The 18,376-nt window shown below is 64.6% G+C and overlaps 1 protein-coding gene across 1 annotated transcript; it reads right to left on the reverse strand.

Moving 5' to 3' along the window:
* Window positions 1-1,148: 1,148 nt before the first annotated feature.
* Window positions 1,149-17,866, reverse strand: LOC125754114 (thrombospondin-type laminin G domain and EAR repeat-containing protein-like). Its single transcript, XM_049104594.1, has 5 exons — window positions 17,008-17,866; window positions 15,680-15,909; window positions 5,545-5,732; window positions 3,909-4,010; window positions 1,149-1,611 (listed from the first exon to the last, which is right to left on the reverse strand). Exons 1-5 carry the CDS (start codon window positions 17,480-17,482, stop codon window positions 1,458-1,460), a joined length of 1,149 nt encoding a protein of 382 aa, XP_048960551.1. The 5' UTR covers window positions 17,483-17,866; the 3' UTR covers window positions 1,149-1,457.
* Between the last annotated feature and the right edge of the window lie 510 nt (window positions 17,867-18,376).

Here is an 18,376-nt window from a genome sequence, read left to right on the forward strand (position 1 = left end):
GCATAGCTCTCTGGGAAACCCCGGCTTCGAAGAAACCACCTCGAATTATGTGTCACAGTGAAGACCCTTGAAGCGCCTCGCACGGACGGACGAACGAGGCCCGGCGCGGCCAACGCGATGAGGCGGTGCGGCTGCCACCGTGGCAGGAACGCGGCCACGTCACAGCACAGGCAAACCCACGTGGAACCGATGCCGCCTCGCAGACGTCCGGCCGCGGGACGAAACCCAGAAGAGCTTACTCGGAAAGATGTAAATATTTTCACGTTCCGTCCATTCCCCTCTTGTTTGCACTCCCAGCTTAAACACGTCTTGGTTTACATTTTTCCCTTTCCACCCGGTAGAACGGGGGTCGGATATGGTGCCAAGGACGCGGTGGCACTGTTTGTCGGCGAGGTTGCGGGCCGTGTGTGCTGCTGTGTCACCCGCCGCTTTCCTCCCCCCTCCCCGGGGCCACCCCCAGCCCCCCGGTGAGCCAGATGCCACAGCGACGGCAGCCAGGCCAACAGGAAGCCGCCCAGGCCCCTCCTGCACGGGTAAACTGAGGCTCGGTGATTGGGAAGAAGCAAGCAGAACCAAACACGAGGCGTCCTGGCTCCCGAGTGCCTTTGCCCGTGAGTCCGTTGTGCTGGCCAGGGCTCTCCGGCAGGACAGGACGGGCAGAGGGACAAGAGCTTTGTCACGAGGGCTCGGATGGCAGGGGCTGCTGAGGGCCGCCAGCCTGGGGACTCCCGGTGGGGCCGGACACGCAGCTCCAGTCCAGTCCAGTTCCCGGGGCACGTGTCGGGTCCCACCCAGCGGCCGTCCTGGGGAGGCAGGAGGCCCCCCACCCCCCGGTGTAGGGCTGAGGCATTAGACACGGGGGGAGCTGAGGCGTTCCAAGTCCATCCCGCACGCCCACGAGCCCAGCGACAGTGACCGGGGAGCCCGCCTGCGTGCAGAGCCATGGGGGCCCCGTGGACGGGCGCTGTCCTCATGGAGGGACACACGACCCGCACCCCTTGGGATCCCTCCCCTAAGTCCACCCCCACGGCATCCCCGGGAGAAATGAGGCCGGAGGAAGCTGCCCCCTGCAGGCCAGAGGTGGCTAGGGCCCCAGGGGTGCGCCCCCCCGCTCGGGACCTGTTCACGGGGAACCGTCCCCCCAGAAACACACAGACGCAGCTGCGCTCTGTAAGGAGCGTCATAAATATGTTTCTGTATAGTTAGGATACAATAAATAGCCGGTACAAAACACGGAAGACGGCATGAGGCCCGCTGCCGTCCGGGCTGCGGGAGGGGGCAGGGTCACCGGGGGCGGTGGGGAGGCCCCGCTGGTTCTGAGGTAAACCTTTGTGTGAGCTTTTCCTTGAAAGACAAACCCCTGCAGGAGGCGCAGACTTGCGGGGCAGCGCCGGGCTTCGGGCCGGCCGCCGGTCACCGGGGCCCGGAGGCGGACGCGCGTCCCCGGCCGGTGCGGGTCAGCCCGTCCTCAGCCTCAGCACGTGGGAGCGGGGCTCCTTGGCGCTGGAGTAGACGAGGTAGGAGCCGGCCGCGGTGCGGAAGGCCTCCCAGTCCCTGCAGCCGAAGGTCGGGAGGCTGTGCACGGCCACGAAGCCCTCGTAGCCCTGCCACCTGCGGGAGACACACCGTCAGCCGGGCCGCGGGGCCCTGCACGCCGGCACCTGTCCAGCCCGCCCCGTCCCCCGCTCCCACGTGTCCCTGGGCTGCCCAAGCTCCCCTCTGCCCGCGCCATGCTCAGCCTGCAGAGAGGGAAACTGAGACCTGGAACGGGCACCCGGCCCTCAGACCCCTCAGCGCCTCGTGTCCAGCCTGGGTCCTGCCCTGGCCCACAGTCCCCTGCAGGCACCCCCAGCGGGTCCCGGTTGTGCCAGGTGAACCGCAGGGGCCGAGCCTGGGCCTCCCCGCTCCCGGGCCGGTGTTGACAGTGAGCCCCTGTCCCCAAACACAGCTGTCAGCACACGGGTGGCCGCCCCCGGCCCCCCACGATCTGCCCCCCCATCCCTCCCGTCATGCGGCCGGCAGAGTCCATGGTTCTAGGCTTTCCCCGCCCAAACGGACCCGCAGTGGGTGGTTCATTCTCAAGGGGTGGAGCCCCCGGGGCGGCGCCTGGGCCATAGGGTGCGAGGGTTTCCCTTGGGGCAATTGTCCCGGCCGCTTCCTGGGGTGGCTCCCGTCCTGCCCACGCCCGAGTGCCGTCCTCCAGCTTCCAGAAAACGACTCCTCGCTGACTCACAGTTTTCATTTTCTCCCCGTGATTCCTGTGCCTACAACTCGCCCATTTCTCTAAACTAAAACAATCTTTTCTCCACTTGCACGGGTTGCTTTATCCGCCCCGTGTGTGGTCAGTCGTTCTCTCCGATATTGAATGCAAAGCCTTTTCCGCAGAAGCCCCGAGGTTTAGGGAGTCACCCGGCCCCTCTGCCGCCTGCTTGGAGGAGGTCGCGGCACCGGCACCACGTGGCCGTCAGGGCCCTCTTAGCCTTTCTGTTGATGTTTCTGCTGTTTCCGTTTTTTTTTTTTACGCTTAGATTTTCAACCCCTGGGAAGTTCATTTCCATGTAAAGTATGAAGCCAGGCAGATCGTGGTCCCCGTCCAGACAGACGGGAGATGACATATTTTATGAGGTAACACGTAACGGGTCCCTTCCCCGTTGACTGAGTCACAGCATTTACCGCGTGACACGGCTGCGAACCGCCGTCTCTCTTGGCCCGGCTGTGACCACACCTGCCCGCCCACGTTCGGTGGGAACCAGCTGCGGCCTCCACGCTGCGAGGGCCGCCTTCGCTGTTCTTCCTTTTCAAAGTCTTGGTGGCCACCTCTGAACACGCGGTCTTCCACACGAGCTCTCCAGCTACTTCGTCACGTTGAAAATTCCACTTTCTACTAAGTCAGGAAGTCGGAAGAGGATCGGGGACGTTTCTAGTGAGACGGGGAACGACCGGGATTGTTGGAGAAGAGGTGAAAAGCCTGGTTACCCCGGTGGCCGCGGGGGACACCGAGGCAGCTGCTCAAGAGACACCACTGACAAGGAACGGGGCCCGGGCGGCTTTGTAGCAGAGTCTAAGCCAACGGCAAAGAAAGCAGGTCCTGCATCTGGACCCTCTCAGTCCGCGGGTGCAGGTGCAAGACTCTGCACCTGTATTTATAGGTTAGGATCCAGATCAAACGGGATAAAGGTAAGTCCCCAAAGAAAATGCCGTTCATGCGGCGCCTGACTGGCGCCCTGGGGTCCCGGGATCGAGTCCCACGTCAGGTTCCCTGCATGGAGCCTGCTTCTCCCTCCGCCTGTGTCTCTGCCTCTCTCTGTGTCTCTCATGAATAAATAAATAAAATCTTAAAAAAAAGAAGAAATAAGGAGCAAAGTTGCTTGTACTCATGGATGTAATTATACCCCTAGAAATTCCACGAGACTCTTCTTAAAGAAAACCAGCAGAAAAAAAAAAAGAAAAAAAAAAGCAGAACTGAGATGACAACGTGGTTGGGCAGCTAGATGCTAAGGTTAAGTCATGACGAGCGGCTGCAAGTGGAAAGGAGAAGATCCCAGGTGCTGTGCTCTCGAAACCGGAAAGCCTCCCAGAAGCGAATCCAGGGCCGTGGCCCAGCCCGGACGAGGACCTGGGAACTTGTACTGAAGCGCACGTGGCAACGGGAGAGAGACACCACCGCGCTCCTGGACGGGATCGCTTAGAAAACTGCCAACCGTGCTGGAAGCCTGCACACCTCCGGCCGGAATCCAGACCTCTGAGCGCCCGCGTGACCGGCGGGGCCACCTGGCCGACCTCGGGGCGTGACCCAGGCTCGGCCTGCGACCCCCGGCGGCTGGTGGTCGCCTGCACGGAAGGTGAGCCCCTCCCCTCCCCGGTAAACCCAGGCGGCGAGGAAGGGACAGCCTTGGGAGGCTCTTTACCTGTAGATAATACTGTTTACGGAGAAGGTGTTTCCATCAAAGGAGTTTGCAACCACCAGGAAATAATCTTCTCCCACCGAGAAAAACTCCCAGTCGAGAGCGCTGCGGAGACAGGGGAGCAGAGGTGAGCACACCCGGGCACGGGTTCCGGCCGGTTCTCCTAATCCCAGGACCCAGGGCCCCGTGGCAGCCCAAATCCAGGGCGACTTTCCTGCACAGTGAACTGGGTCCACTCCAGGGAAATGCATACCAGTCGTTGCCTTTTTTTTTTTCAATTTTAAAATTTAAATTATAAAATACAAATAGCATGATATGTGCCGTCTTGACCGTTTTCACGTGGTTTGGTGGTGACAGGTACAGTCGAGAGTGCTGTGCAGCCGTCACCGGCGTCCATCTCCAGGCCTTCCTCACTCCCCCAAACTGAGTCTCTGTCCCGTGGAGCACGAGCCCGCCCCCCCAGCCCTGGCGCCCCCACCCTACGCTCTGCCCCTGACGTTGAGCGCTCCAGGGACCTTACGAGTGGAATCACACCGCGTGTGTCCTCGGTCTCACTGAGCATGGTGTCCTCAAGGCCCGCCGTGCGGTGGCCTGTGTCACATGCCCCTCCCTTTCAGGCTGGATGACAGTGCACTACGTGGAGGGACCCGTTAGCTGCCCACCCATCCATCCATCCTTGGACGGTGGGCTTGCACACGCACAACGCTGCTGGGCAACGAGGGCGAAATCTTACAGTTTAAAGAGGTTGAAGTAGGGGCACCGGGGGGATCAGTGGTTGAGCGTCTTGCCTTCGGCTCAGGGCGTGACCCCGAGGTCCTGAGATCGAGTTCCCCATCAGGCTCCCCACACGGAGCCTACTTTTCCCTCTGCCTGTGTCTGCCTCTCTCTGTGTCTCTCATGAATAAATAAATAAAATCTTTTAAAAAAATAAAAAGAAAGTGAGCTGTCTCGCTGTGAGTTCCCGCTGTGCCCCCAAAGCAGGTGTATTTCTGTTCAGAGCCACGCCCTTTGGTCAGAGGTCCATCAGCGGGCGACGGCTGGGGTCACCAGAACGGACCCGCCCGCATGATGGACTACCGATCGGCCGTGAAAGGCAGCGAAGGGTTGGCGGGCGCTCCTACGCCGAGGAACCGTGAGGACCTGTGCTGAGTGAGAGCAGCTGGGCACCGGGGTCGCCTCCCACGGGTTCCACGCACACGCGGCGTCCGGAGCTGGTTGCTCCGTGGAGGCGGAAAGTAGGCTGCTGGCTGCCGGGGCTGGGGCGGAGGGAGGCGTGAGCGCCGGCGGGTGGGGGTTGCTCCCTGGGCTGGCCCGAAAATGTTCTAAAATCACCTGCTGGTCTTGACACATATCTGCACTTTTTTTTTTTTTAACCTGCACATTTAATAGAAAATCGCTGACTTGCAGCAAACAAAGCACGGTGTCGGAAGGAAATTAGAGCCAAGGTTCCAAATAGCAGCCCCAGAGTCAGCCCACAGGCCCCCGGAGGCCACATCACACCCCAAGGGCAGGGACAAGCCCTCGCTGCCACCGCCACCGCCACTGTGTGTGGCTCTGGGGATCACGCGCGGCCTTCAGGCGCTGGCTCCGGGGATAGCCCTCCCGTGCCCGCCCTCCCGGCCGCCCGCCCCAGGCACACCTGCACGTGGGGATCTCTTGGAACTTGACGAACGCCTGCGCGGTGATGTTCAGCTCGTAGATGACCGAGTTGACGACATAGGAGTCATTGTGCACCTGCGCCTCCACGTCGTAGCTGTGGCTGTTGGCCACAGCCAGGAACACCCTCTCTCCAATGCGGAACACTTCCCAGTCGGCGGCCCCGAACGTCTGCGACAGACAGAGCGAGAAGGAGTGCGGGGTGGGGGGGGCCGTGCGGGAACAGCGACCCTCAGGACGTCCCGGTGCTGCTTCGGGCAAACAGGGTGCCCCCCACCCCCGCCTGGCTTTGCCCCCTGCCCGCACGAGTGTGCCCTCACCCGGAGAGATCATCCCTGCAAAGTGCTTCTTGGCCTTCTGTGCCTTCCCCCAGGGCTCCCGTCCTGAAGGTGCAGCTGCTGAAACACCTCCTCCAGGCAGCCCTCCCTGCTCCCCCCAGTCCTGGCTCTGAGCTCCTGAGCAGCCTCTAGATATGTGTGTTTCTGGCCACAGGCCGCCCCTGGCCCGAGGCTTTCCCTGGGCTCCATCAGCAGCCCCACCTCTGGGCTCCCGGGTGCTGCTCCTCTGGGAATCACGTATCACCCTCAAGGAGGGCAAGGGGCGCACGGGCTGCGCTTATGCGCGAATGGCGAGCCCGGGAGCCCTTGCCCCGACCCGGAGCCGCATGAACGGGGCCCCCACGCAGACCCACGAGGAGGAGGTTCGTGTCCAGCCTACAGCCAGCATCTCAGGGGTTCTGGTGGGGCCGTGCAGGGCGGCAGAGAGGTCGGGGGGTCCAGATCCAGGCCCCGACCTGAGCCCTCAGGAGAAAGGATGGGGGCAGAAACACATTTCCCTGGGGAAACGGGGGGGGGCACGGGGGGGCCGTCTGGATGTCCCCACAGGAAGGCGGCAGATGGTGTGGGTGGCGCAGGAGGAGAGCGTGGCTGCTCCCTGTGGCGGGGTCTGCGGCGCGTGTCACTGCCCCCGGGGAGCCCGAACCACAGGGAGTGGACGCTGCCGGGCTCTCGGTTCCCGTGTCAGCAGAGACCCCGTCGGTCCCCGTGGGCTGCTGATGGCTGCAGAAGCTCCAGCGGCACACTGGCATTCAAGTTGTCTTTAAATGTTTGCCCCCCGACTTTCAGCTTCTGATAGCGGCAGAGGGACGCGGCCGGCCAGGCCCCCCTGCTGATGGCAGTTGTGAGCGGGACTGTGCGGGCCACCATGCGACGCGACGGTTCTGGGGAGTGGGCACTGGAGGAGCCGCGACCCCCGAATGAAGGGAATCACGTGCACGGGGCGCCTGCTTATCCGACCTTTCCTCTGAGGACTGTCCTCACCGCATGGCGCGTGGGCACGGCGCTCGGCGGGTGCGGCCGGTGACCCGGGGTGGGGGTCCCCAGGTGAGCCCACGAGTGGAGCCGGAAGGGAAGGAGAAGAGGAGGAGAGGGAAGGAAACGCTCAAATGCACGAGGGCTAGAATGTTTCCAAATGCGGTTGAAGACACCAAACCACAGATCCGAGAGGACCAGAGACCCAACGCGTCCCGTTCCGGGAGCTGACAGAGAGGACGACGTGGGAAGCCTAGAGGGGATGGAGAAGACATGTCCCGGGCTGCACACCGCGGCGACAGCGGCGCAGCGACACCCGAGACCGAGGAGGCTCGGCGTCAATGGCAAGACGTCCTCAGAGTAATCGAACGGCAAACGTGTGAGCCCTGAATCCCAAAACCGGTGAAAACAGCTTTCGCAAGTGAAGGTAAAAATAAGGTCATTTTCAGAGAACAGTGACAGAAGGAATTGCCAGGGAGCCCAATTTCCAGGACAGGCTGGAGGCGGCGGGAGTGCGGGCGGCCACGCGGCCGGGGCAAGGGGAGGCGAGCTCGGGGTGCACACGGACCGCGGGGTGTTCGCAGGTCGCGGGGCTCCTGTGACCAGAAGCCGCGTGAGGATACACACGCACACAGCACCCGATGGCCAGGCGGGGACGCGGTGTTGTCACGGGCTGTCATTCCTACGTATCAGTAATGACGATGCAAAAAAAATAAATAAAAAATAAAAAAGAAAGAGAAAATGTGGGCAAAAGACTTGAACAGGCATCTCACAAGTGAAACTACAGAAAGCCAGGAAACCGGTGGGGACGTGTCCGCGGTCTGCAGTCCCCGGGGAATTACAAGCTTAAAGCACCCGAGACACCACTTCACACCCAACGTGTAAAACCAAAGGTCCTGGTGAAAGCAGACGTTTCCCCGCATCTTGGATCCTCCGCGTGGCCAAGGCGGAGCCAGAGGACGCGCTTGCTCCGCATCCAAGCTCCACCTGCCCCCGGAGGGAGGGGAGGGCGGGGTGGGGTCCAAGGGCAGCCCTCAGCTTTCCAGCTGCCCAGAGAGGGGCCCGGGATATGGGGCCCGGGATCCCTGCTCCCCGGCCTCCCCCGAAGCAAGAAAGAGACGTGCTTTCAGGACGTTAGATCCGTCGAGGCACATGCTTTGCCGGGTAGCAAGTCCTGCAGCAAGCTGAGGACAGGGAGTCGCCCCGCACCTCAGAGGGGGCATCCCCGCCGGCCGCTGTGCCCCCGACACCGTGACGCTCTCATGCTGGGGCAGCAGGTGGTTGTTAGCACCCTTCCCCCCCCGCACATGTCAGGGTCACGCTCAGGGCCAGGCTCCAGGAGGATTTCCGTTGCGTGAACTAGGGCCTGGGCCCTGGGGACACAGGAATGCCCACAGCCCCCCAGTGGGCAGGCTGGGGACCGGGCTGCCTCCCTGGGGACAGGTCATCCCTGAGTGGCCCCGGGTGGTCCTGGCCGGGCCAGAACTGGCTACATGGCAGGGGCACCCCGGGCCGACCGCTGCCTTCCTCCCTGCTTCCCAGTGCCCAGCGAGGCCCGTGCCTGAGGGACACCCCACATCCCTGACCAGCCACGGCCAGCCTCACGTGCCTGCCCCTCCTCGGCACATCTGCCACCTGCTGGGATGCCGCTGTCCCCACATGCAAATCCAGGATGTGTGGCCCAGCCCACCTGCTTGGCCCTCCATGGCCTCACTCCCTGCTTGGCCAACCTCAACCACAGGCAAAGAACATTCTGCCGTCGAGGTGGCATTTTCTCCAGGCCCAGCAGAGGGTGCCATTGCCGTGGCCCAGCGGGCCTGGCCCTACTGAGACGTCCTGGCGCTGCCTAGTCCAGCTCTAGAACGGGTCTGGCCCTGTCCAGAGGGGACGGACCGGGAACTTCTGGCTACAAGAACAAGACTCACCAGGACAAGGACCAGGGGACCAGGACACCTGCAGGTCACTGACTCCACGCGGGCGCCAGGAGCTGGGCTAGGGCTTTATTGGATTAGCGTGTCCTCTGCTCATGTGGCTCCATGAGGTGGCACCAGTCTGTGCCCTGGGGCCGCCTCACAGCACCCGAGCAGGCTCACACACACTGGGGTCCACGGAGCCTTCAGCGTCATCCGCTCTGTGGCTGCTCCCCGGGACAAGTGCTGGGGGCCCATACCCGCGAGGGGTCACACGTGGCGGCTCTGCGACTCCCGAGAAACCAAACAGGAGTCGTCAGACCGACAGACCACAGGCTCCCTCCAACCCTGCGCTGAGGAATCCACGCGGCTGAGAAACCGCAACCTGTAAGTGCACAAGCCTGCACACATTCACGTACACACATGCACACGTGCACACACAATGCACATGCCTGCATGCACCCTCGTGCTCCTGTGTACACACAGCTGCACCCACAATGCACACACCTGCATGCACACTTATGCACCTGTGTACACGTACCCACACCCACCTACACATGCCTGCATGCACACTCATGCACCTGTGTACACACACCTGCACACACAATGCACATGCCTGTATGTATACTCCTGCACCTCTGCACACACACCTGCACATGCCTGCATGCACACACATGCACCTGTATACACGCACCTACACATGCCTGCATGCATCCTCATGCATCTGTGTACACATGCCTGCACACACAAAGCACACACCTATATGCACACTCATGCACCTGTGTACACATGCCTGCACACACAATGCACATGCTGCATGCACACTCATGCAACCCTGTACACACACCTGCACATGCCTGCATGCACTCTCATGCACCTGTGTACACACGCCTGCACACACAAAGCACACACCTGCATACACACACATGCACCTCTGTACACGTACCCACACTCACCTACACATGCCTACATGCACACACACACACCTGTGTACCCACATGCACACGTCTGCATGCACACGTGCACACCCTTACAGTACAAGTGGCCAGCAGGTGGCCTGAGGAGAGCATCTCCCTAGCTGCCAGGCTTCCTTTGGGTACCGAGCCACGCGACCTCAGACCACTCACTCGTCACGGAGGGGCGTACAGCGGGGGGTGAGGAGGGGCTGTGGAGGATCCGGAGACGAGGCCAAGGGTGTGGCCGGAGCAGGAGGCAGGGAGGAGCGCTCAGGTGCGTGTGGGCAGAGGGGTGCTCATTCTGCCTTGGTGCCGTGTGCCCACCCGATACAGCAAGTACGGGGGTGCCTCATTCGATTTGAATTCCAGACCATGACTCTTCAGTCTGTGTGTATCCCACGCACTACTTGGGGTGCTTTTACTAAGAAGTTATTCACTGTTTACCCAGAATTCAAACTGAACTAGGCATCGGGGTTTTATCTGGGCGGAGGGTGGCAGGGACCCACGCGAGGCCGAGGCCGCGGGCCGCCGAGGAGCCCTCCTCCCACCCAGAGGAACAGGGCCCACCCCTGCGCCCTCAGCCAGAGCCCAGGCTCTTCTAGCTCAGAAGTGAGGGTGGGGACAGCGCGCCTGCGGCGGCACCAGCCCGGGCAGGGGGTGCGGGCCCTGGGCCTGCTGCAGGAGGCCCCGGTTCTGGGTACTTTAGGGACTCATCAGAGAGAGAAGAAATCCCCACATCAAACAGCCCTGCCAAACCCTGCCTGGCACCGAGCAGGGCGGCCAGGCACCTGCTGGGCTGGGCGCCCCCCCCCCCCCACGGAATTCCCCTGCCACCCGCCCCAAAGCCCCCGGCACGGTGCCTGGCAGGCCGCGCAGGCACAGGGCGACGGCACTTCTGGGGCTCGGCAGCGGGTGCACCTGGAGCCCCCGACAGCCTCCCTCCCCCGAGGGCAGGGCTGGGGGGGCTCCTCTAATCAGAGGATCAGCTGCTCGGCCAGGAGGCCCTTGGGTTCTGGCTTCCATGGAGCAAAGAATCAAGGCCTGGGAGCGCCTGGGGGACAGGATGGGGAGGTAGGGCGTGCTGCCGGGAGGGCAGGCTGCCCCCCAAAGGGCAGGGGGGGGCCGCTGTCCTCAGGTGGGCAGCTGGCCAGGTGGGCAAGGGTCCCACCCGACCCAGGAGGCTGCAGGGGGCGGCGCCCTCCCTGGCGGACTTCTGGATGCCCCCCCCAGGCTCCTGCCCACTGAGCAAACAGAAGTCCCCAGGAGGAAGCCCCTTCCCAGGGCCACCGGGCAGTGCTGACCACCCAGGGGCGCTCCCGCACCACCCAGCCCACGTCTGTGGCTCCCAACCACCCCCCCCGCCCTGCTCCCACTTCCTGCCTGCACGCGTACCCACTTGGTGGACACTAGGTTTCCGACAAGCCCCCAGTTTCGCCTGCCGACCTGCTTCCCTAGCGCTTCGCTCTCTCCCCTCCGCGTCCCGTGGGCACTCGGCCAGCCCCTCTTGCCCTCGGTTGTCATTTCCAGCAGCTCGTCTCCAGGACAATCAACCCTGACTCGGCCACCTGCCCCCCTCCCACGCCGTGACCACAGGCCCTGCAGCCAGTTAAGAGCTCAGGGGGCAGAGATTCCAGTAGCTGGAGGCCGGACTCCCCGTGGACCGAGGCCATGCCTTCCTGGACACACCCAGCTCCGGCCTCCTTGGCTCTAAGACTACGAGGCCAAGTCACTGGGGCCTTGGTCTCTGCCGTCTGCAGGAAGGTTCTGGAATTCCTGGTGGGAGAGGTGGGGAGATGCAGAGGGTGGGGCTGGGAACGTGCCCGAGGGTGAGCAGCCCGCCTCCCCCTCACACCAGCCACAGGCCTGACCCTGTAGGGCCAGGGCTTCCTGGTGACACCCCCCCGCCCCCTACGGCCAGCCCAGCCCCCCAGCAAAGGCCCCTGTGAGGTCAGCTCCTCTCCATCACGTGTGCTTTCAGAGCACCCGGCACAGTAAGGCGATGCCAGGGCCTAGAAGGATTTGAACACAATGCAAAAATGCTGGCAAAACATGAAAGTGGGGTTCTGCGGGGTCTGACGCGTCACGGAGCCGTGAGGAGACGGCAGCGTCGAAGGGAAGGCCCCTGGGCAGGGTGCGAAGCTCTGGCCATCCCGGGCCTCCATTGGCGGCCTGCAGGGCTGGGGGGTGGTGGTGACCCCGAGGGGCCGGGTCCTGGGTCAGCCCCGCCTGCAGGGCTGGGCACAGACCGGGGCTGGATCCTGGATCCCGGATCCTGCCTGCAAACGCGGAGCGGCCGCCGCCTTCGGGCACCGCTGGTCCAGTGCCACCAGCGCCACCAGCGCCGCGGAGCGTGGAGTCCAGAACCCACCCCTCCCAGGGCCCCGGCCCACACCCCAGGCTCTGCCCAACCTGCGCCCCGCACTGGGTTCCCTCAACTCTCGCCTCCGTGTCCTCACTTGTGAAGCGGATCTGACGAGCGATCACGAGCCGCTGAGCAAGTGCAGCCGCGGACCTCCCCTCAAGTACCTCTGCAAACGCCAGGAACGTCTCAGGGGACGCGAGAGAGGTTGCCCACCAGCGGCAACCCCAGGGCTTTGGCGCGAGGCCGTGGGGAGCAGGGCAGCCGTGCCCCCTCACAGGCGGGGCCCACGGCCACTGTGTTCTGCTTGTTGGGGAGCCCGGCCCGCTGTGCCTGCCCCGGGCACCGGGACACAGAGCTGCCCCCGCCTGGGGCCCGGGGAGACCCCTGTAATGCCTGGTCTGCACCGCACACCCCACTGGAGCTCTAGGAGGAAGATATGGGGCCCCTCCCGTCCTTCACCTCCTCTCGCCCTTGTGCCGCCAACGAACCCCAACATATGCACTCGGGGTCCGACCCCAGCCCCGGCCCCTGGACATCATCCGCAGGATGACTCTAGACTCGAGATGTGAATGTCGGCGTTTATGGGGTCCTGGCACATCATGATGTCACTCTCGCAGAGCCCAGCCCTTCCCGGGGGGTTTCGGCAGCAGGAGGAGCTCGGAGCACCCGCCCCCCGGCCCCTGGGGACAGTCCCTGCATGCAGGTCAAGCAGCCCCTCCTCGGAAGGTGACCGCTCTTCCCACGGCTCAGCGAGGCCAGCTGCTCCCTGTGGACGCCGCGTCTACACCTCAGGACAGCACGTGCCCCACACGCCCAGTGTCCCGTGTGGCTCATGTGACCGGGGCTGACCCTGAGCAGCGGGGGTGACAGCCAGTGTGGCTTCCTGCCTCTCCTGGCCCTGACCGTGGCTCCGACGGAGCAGCTGCAGGGCCGAGGAGACCCGGGGAGCCTCGTGGGGCCACACGCAGGATTCAGGCGGGAGTGGGCTCCCTCGGAACCCAGAGGGCTGCGGGAGAGGAACCCGCCCTGCGCCGCGTCCTGAGCCTCTCCGGAGCTGTCCTGGCGTCTCTGGAAGGTTCCGGTCTTCCCGTTGCCTCACAGCCAGTCCCGCGTGATGTGGTGTCCAGGGCCAGTGACCCGGCTGAAGGCGTGTTCCGGGCCCCCCAACGGCCCCGTTGCTCTCTGCTCCTGCGTCACTCCATCCGGATCTCCTGGGTGGATCCCCTCTCCCTCCCTCACCTTCTTGCTCCACATTCTAGAAGTCTCCCCCGCCTTCATTTTCCAGTGCGGTTGACGAGTATCTTCTTATATGGGCAGCGACCGTATTTTTAAGACCCGAGGACTGTCCTTTCATGGCACCCGCAGCCACTTTATAAACACGGAGTCTGCTTGGATACCTCTGACGGCGACTACCAGGCTTCAGCCTCCCTCGTGTTTCTGGGGCTGGCTCGGCTTCGTCCAGTGCGGGCGTGTGTCTACACTGCAGCCCGACTACCACAGTTTCGGGTCCTTTATCAAATCCCGGAGACCCCTCGCCGTCTGCCCCGTGACGGGTGAGGATGGCGGCGGGTGGCATGTGTCCCTGGCGGGCCGGGCCCCCGGGAGCCGCGGCACCTGCTCGCCGCCCCGATGAAGTGCCGCGAGGAAGAACAGCTTCCGGACCTGGCCTTTGGCTCCCGCGGAGGAGGCGGAGGATCACGGCGTGGGAGCCGCGGGGCGATGATCTCAACGTGCGCTCCGACCCACGGCAGGAACCGTGTTCACGCCAAACGCAGGCCACGGCCCTGCCCAAACCCGGGGTGAGGACCAGAAAGCCGCGGGCCACCCCAGTCCCACTCCTCCCGGGGGTCCCTCTCGGGAATCGGCAGCCCCAGGAGGGTCGTCCTCCTGCCAGCAATCTTGGGGTCGTGCTGCCTCCCTGCTCACATCGGGCCCCCTGGTCCCACCACGGCCCTCGGGAACCGGCTCCCCCGACGTGCTTGTCTCGCCCTGGCACTGCCCCGCCCCATGCACACTGGGCACGGCCGCCCTGGCCATAGCACGGTGCGGGTGCCCTCGCGTGCGGCTCTTGGCGGAGGCCGCCTTCCACCTGCGGGGCACCGCGCCCCGACTGCCCTCCCGCAGCGGCCCTCCCCCTCGGGGGCTGGTCCTCACGTCCCTGCCTGAGGGAACCGCCTGCCGCGGACCCTGGACCGGGTGCCCTGACCGCACTGCATGCTCTGAGGGGTGCGGGGCAGCGAGTGGGTGTCACCTGGATGGCGGAGGGAATGGCCCGCGGAGGAGCCTGCGCTCCGGGACATCATCCCTCCTTGCGTTTGAGACCCGCCCTGAGGGCAGCCTCCGGGCCTCGGGGCCTCCGTGCAGGGGCTGCCTAGCAAAGCCCCCACCGCCCTCCCCGTTTCCCTGCAGACCCGACGGGAGGGGGTTCAGCGCGTTCCCTCCTCCACCAGTGACGTCGAACGCCAACGGGGTCCCCACCCCAAGGCTCAGGGAGCCCTCAGCGCATTTCTGCTGGGTGAATGAGGGCCAGATAAACGAGCAAAGGGGTGTTCCGGAAGGATCCAGGGAGGAAGGCGTCGTGTTGGCGGTGACAGCCTCTCCATGACGATCCCAGCACGTAGAGGGAGTGCCCACAGCTCCATCAGGAACACAGGTGGGCCGCCAGCGCCAGCCCCGCCTCCTGAGATGGCCCGTGTGCACCCGCCTGGCACCTGTGCGGCCCTCCAAGATCCTCGGCCCTCGAGCCAGGACCAGGGCCAGCACGATGGCTCCCCGGGGCGCCCAGCACCATCCACCCAGAGAGATACTCGTGCCTCGCTTGACTCAAAGGTTTCACCGGCATGTGCAGCCAGCTGAGGGACATCCGCGTTCTGAGGGGAAGCGGACTGTGCTGCCCCTCCCCTGCACGCGCCAGGTCAGGGCCAGTTTGGGGCCAGGTCAGGCCAGGTCAAGGGCCAGGTCTGGGTCAGGTTGGGGCCAGGTCAGGCAGGTCAGGGGCAGGGTCAGGGCCATCAGGGCCAGGTCAGGCCAGGTCAAGGGCCAGGTCTGGGTCAGGTTGGGCCAGGTCAGGAGGTAGGTCAGGGTCTGGTCAGGCCAGGTCAAGGGCCAGGTCGGGGCCAGGTCAGGGTCGGGTCAGGCTAGGTCAAGGGCCAGGTCAAGGGCCAGGTCAGGGGCCAGGTCGGGGGCCAGGTCGGGGTCAGGTCAGGGGCCTGCTGCCCGGCTGCCCCAGGCAGGAGCCTGACACTCATGGAAGGGCCAGTCATTGGCTGAGGCCTGCCCAGGGGCCACAAGGCCCGCCGAGCCCCCAGCGCTGCCTGGAAAAGCTCTGTGCCAGAGGGAGGGCAGGGCCAGGGCACCCTCCTGCCTCGCTTTAGGGCTCCCCAGGCTTCACTCGGGGTAACAGGGAACACCTCACCCTGAGCCATACGCAGGGGGCAGTACTCTGGTGGGGAGGGTCTGGGGTGAGGGTCAGGGGCCGGGCGCTTGTCCTGGTTCTTGGGGCCCCAGTCCTGTGTCCTCTGTCTCCCACTGCCACGCGGCCTGCTGGAGGCTCGACGTGGGGGTCCCCCCGGCTTCTTACCAGGAAGGCCTGAAACAGCTGGAAGGAGCCAAGGAGCCAGACATACAGGTGGGAGTGCACCTTCGTGGACGTGCCATTGAAGGCGTTGGCCACCACCAGGAAGGAGTAGGGCCCCACGGTGAAAAACTCCCAGTCGTAGGCGCCCGATGTGGCAATGGTCTGGTTGGCCTCGAAGAGGCGGGTCCTCGGGTTCCACTTGTAGATGACACTGTCGATGTTGTGGTTGTCACCTGCAAGCCGAGCGGCCGGTGAGGGAGGGAGGCAGACGACTGAGGCCCTGCAGTGGCCTCGGTGCAGCCCTGCCCTGGCCCTGCCCCTGCCCCAGGCCCTGGGGGTCCCTCCACGGCAGTCATCCCCCTGGCCACCCCCATGCTCCCTGCCCCTGTGCCCAGATGAAAGTCCTCCCTGTGTCCCTTAGAGACGGGACCCCACCCTCCCTGCCTCCCCTCTCACACTGCCCAGGACCCCGCAGCTCTCGCCGTCACCCACAGGTCAGGCCTTCACACCTTCTGTTCCTCTACCCAGAAGCCCCGTCCCTACATCACTCTCCCTGGAGCCCCCCTGGCTGGGCCAGCCTCTCCCAGGACACCCACTTCCCAAGGAGCACTGGTTAGCAGGCCTCTGGGGTCCCCCTGCCCAGGAGCGGGGGGACAGGCGCTCCTCCCCAGGCCCCTATGGAGCTCCCTGGCCCGTTGGGGCCGAGGCCTGGCCAGAGATGCCCTCCAGGGCCCGCTGCCTCCGACCCTGCCCTCTCCCATTCCCCGGGAGGGGCCAGCTGTGCTCACGCAGGCCGTCGCTGGGCCAGAAACCAGCCCCCTGGCCTCTGCCGGGCCTGTGCCCCTGCACCCCCTGCACCCCCTGCATCACGGAGCCTGCGTCCAGAAGGCAGGAGCCTGTCCCCAAGGAGACAACAGCCAGCACCGACTCTCCAGCACGGCGTCCCCACCACCGTCCCTCTGCGGGACCTCGGCTGCCGGGCAAGCGCTCGCCTCCACACCGATTGCAGCCAACTCCTCCCACGAGGAGGCCAGTTACTTAGTTGGTTGGTCTGTTAGTTTGAGATGAGGCGGTGTGCGCGGCCAGGTGGCCCACGCTCCCATGACCCCCGTCCTGGGTGCCCACACACTGCCTCTGTCTCCCCACCTGGACGGGGAGAAGATGCTCAGGTGCCTCGGCCCGGGACGCCGCTGTCAGAGGGCCAAGCCCGGAGACCCGGGCCAGGTGCAGTTTATTGCAGTCTGTTAACGGGGTGAAAGCAGGCCCTGGGGGGTGCAGGGGGTGCAGGGGGCGCCCCCCGGGGTCTCCTCCCACGCAAGGCCGCAGCCTACCTTCCCGGTGGTTGGCCACGGCCAGGAAGTGCTCCCCGGCCACCTCGAAGGCCTCCCAGTCCCGGGCGCTGTGGGTGGGGACCCGCTGGTACGGCGTGAACCTCAGCTTTCTCTGGCTCCATTTGTAAATGACGGAGAACTCCTGACCCTTCTCATTCGGCTCAAAATTGGCCACGGCCAGGAACACCTGAAACACACGCCCGCGAGCCTGGTTCCTGCCGTCTGTGCCCGGGCCGGCGCTGAGGCCACCGAGCACCCGCGTCCCTGTCCGCCCGCCCCGTCTCTGCGGATCCGCCCCTAACGTGTCTCTTCGCCGGCCCATGGTGCCCAGACTCAGGGACGCTTCATGCACAGAGTGGTCCTTGTCCCCGGGGTGAGCAGAGCGCCCCGGGCCGCCTCCGCTGGGAAGCACGCGCCTGTCGCGTGGCCGAGTGTGGCCGAGTGTGGCGCACAGGTGCCCGTACCTCATCAGCATTTCTTTAAAAACAGACAAAAAACTCCCTTCCCGTCCCCTCCCCTCTGAGGAACCCGGGGCCAAGCCGGCTGGGCGCGGGGCGGGGGGGGCACACCCGCGGAACACGGAAGCAAGTGTGCGCTCAGCAAGCCCCACACCTGAACGGGGACAGGACAGACCTGCCCCACCTTGTTTTTCTGAATTTCCTGGTATTTCTTTGATGGGAAGTCAGCATTTTTTGTAACGAAAATGTTGCCAACCGGGGCACCTGGGGCCTTCGGCTCAGGACGTGACCCAGGGTCCTGGGATCGAGTCCTGCATCGGGCTCCCCGCAGGGAGCCTGCTTCTCCCTCTGCCCGTGTCTCTGCCTGTCAGTCTGGGTGTCTCATGAATAAATAAATAAAATCTTAAAAAAAAAAATGTCGCCAACCAAAAGGCCAGAGCGCCAGCCAGCCATTCGCCACGCTGGGCTCGGGCACGCCTGGGCCTCGGTGGGGGGGGGGGGGCGCTCTGTGAGCAACAGGAGCGCAGAGGCCTGTCCGTCCCGCTCCTGCTCATGCTCAGGTGGGCCCAGCTGAGGGAAGGCCGCCCCTGGCTCCGGTCAGGGAGCGATGCGGGGGGCACAGGAGGGCGGCCCCAGGACTCTCCCCCTGGGGTCCAGGGGGCAGGGGGCGCTGATCAGAGAATGTGTCGTGCTGGGGGCAGCCCTCGGCCCCATCCGGCCGTGGTTGCGCAGGGGCTGCCTGCGGGGGGGGGGGTCCCACACCCTCACCTCCGGGCCCGGCCCCCTCCGTTTGGATACAGAGTCTGCGGAGTGAGTGTCTCTGTCGCCAATGATTTCCACGCTGTGGACCCGCTCCTGGGAGCCCACAAGCTGTTAATTTAGCCCCGATGGGTTACCTGGACCCGGGCGGC

The sequence above is a fragment of the Canis lupus genome, chromosome 31 (assembly GCF_003254725.2).
Source record: "Canis lupus dingo isolate Sandy chromosome 31, ASM325472v2, whole genome shotgun sequence".
Taxonomy (NCBI): domain Eukaryota; kingdom Metazoa; phylum Chordata; class Mammalia; order Carnivora; family Canidae; genus Canis; species Canis lupus.

Bases quoted from the DNA above. Each gene is read 5' to 3' on its own strand.
- LOC125754114 (XM_049104594.1), bottom strand. From the start codon at position 17,482: ATGCTGATGAGGTACGGGCACCTGTGCGCCACACTCGGCCACACTCGG. The intron at 4,011-5,544 runs GTGTGCCTGGGG...CTGTCTCCGCAG, and splicing joins CAAGAGATCCCCACGTGCAG to CGCTCTCGACTGGGAGTTTT. The intron at 1,612-3,908 runs GTAAAGAGCCTC...TGTCTCCCGCAG, and splicing joins GTAAACAGTATTATCTACAG to GTGGCAGGGCTACGAGGGCT.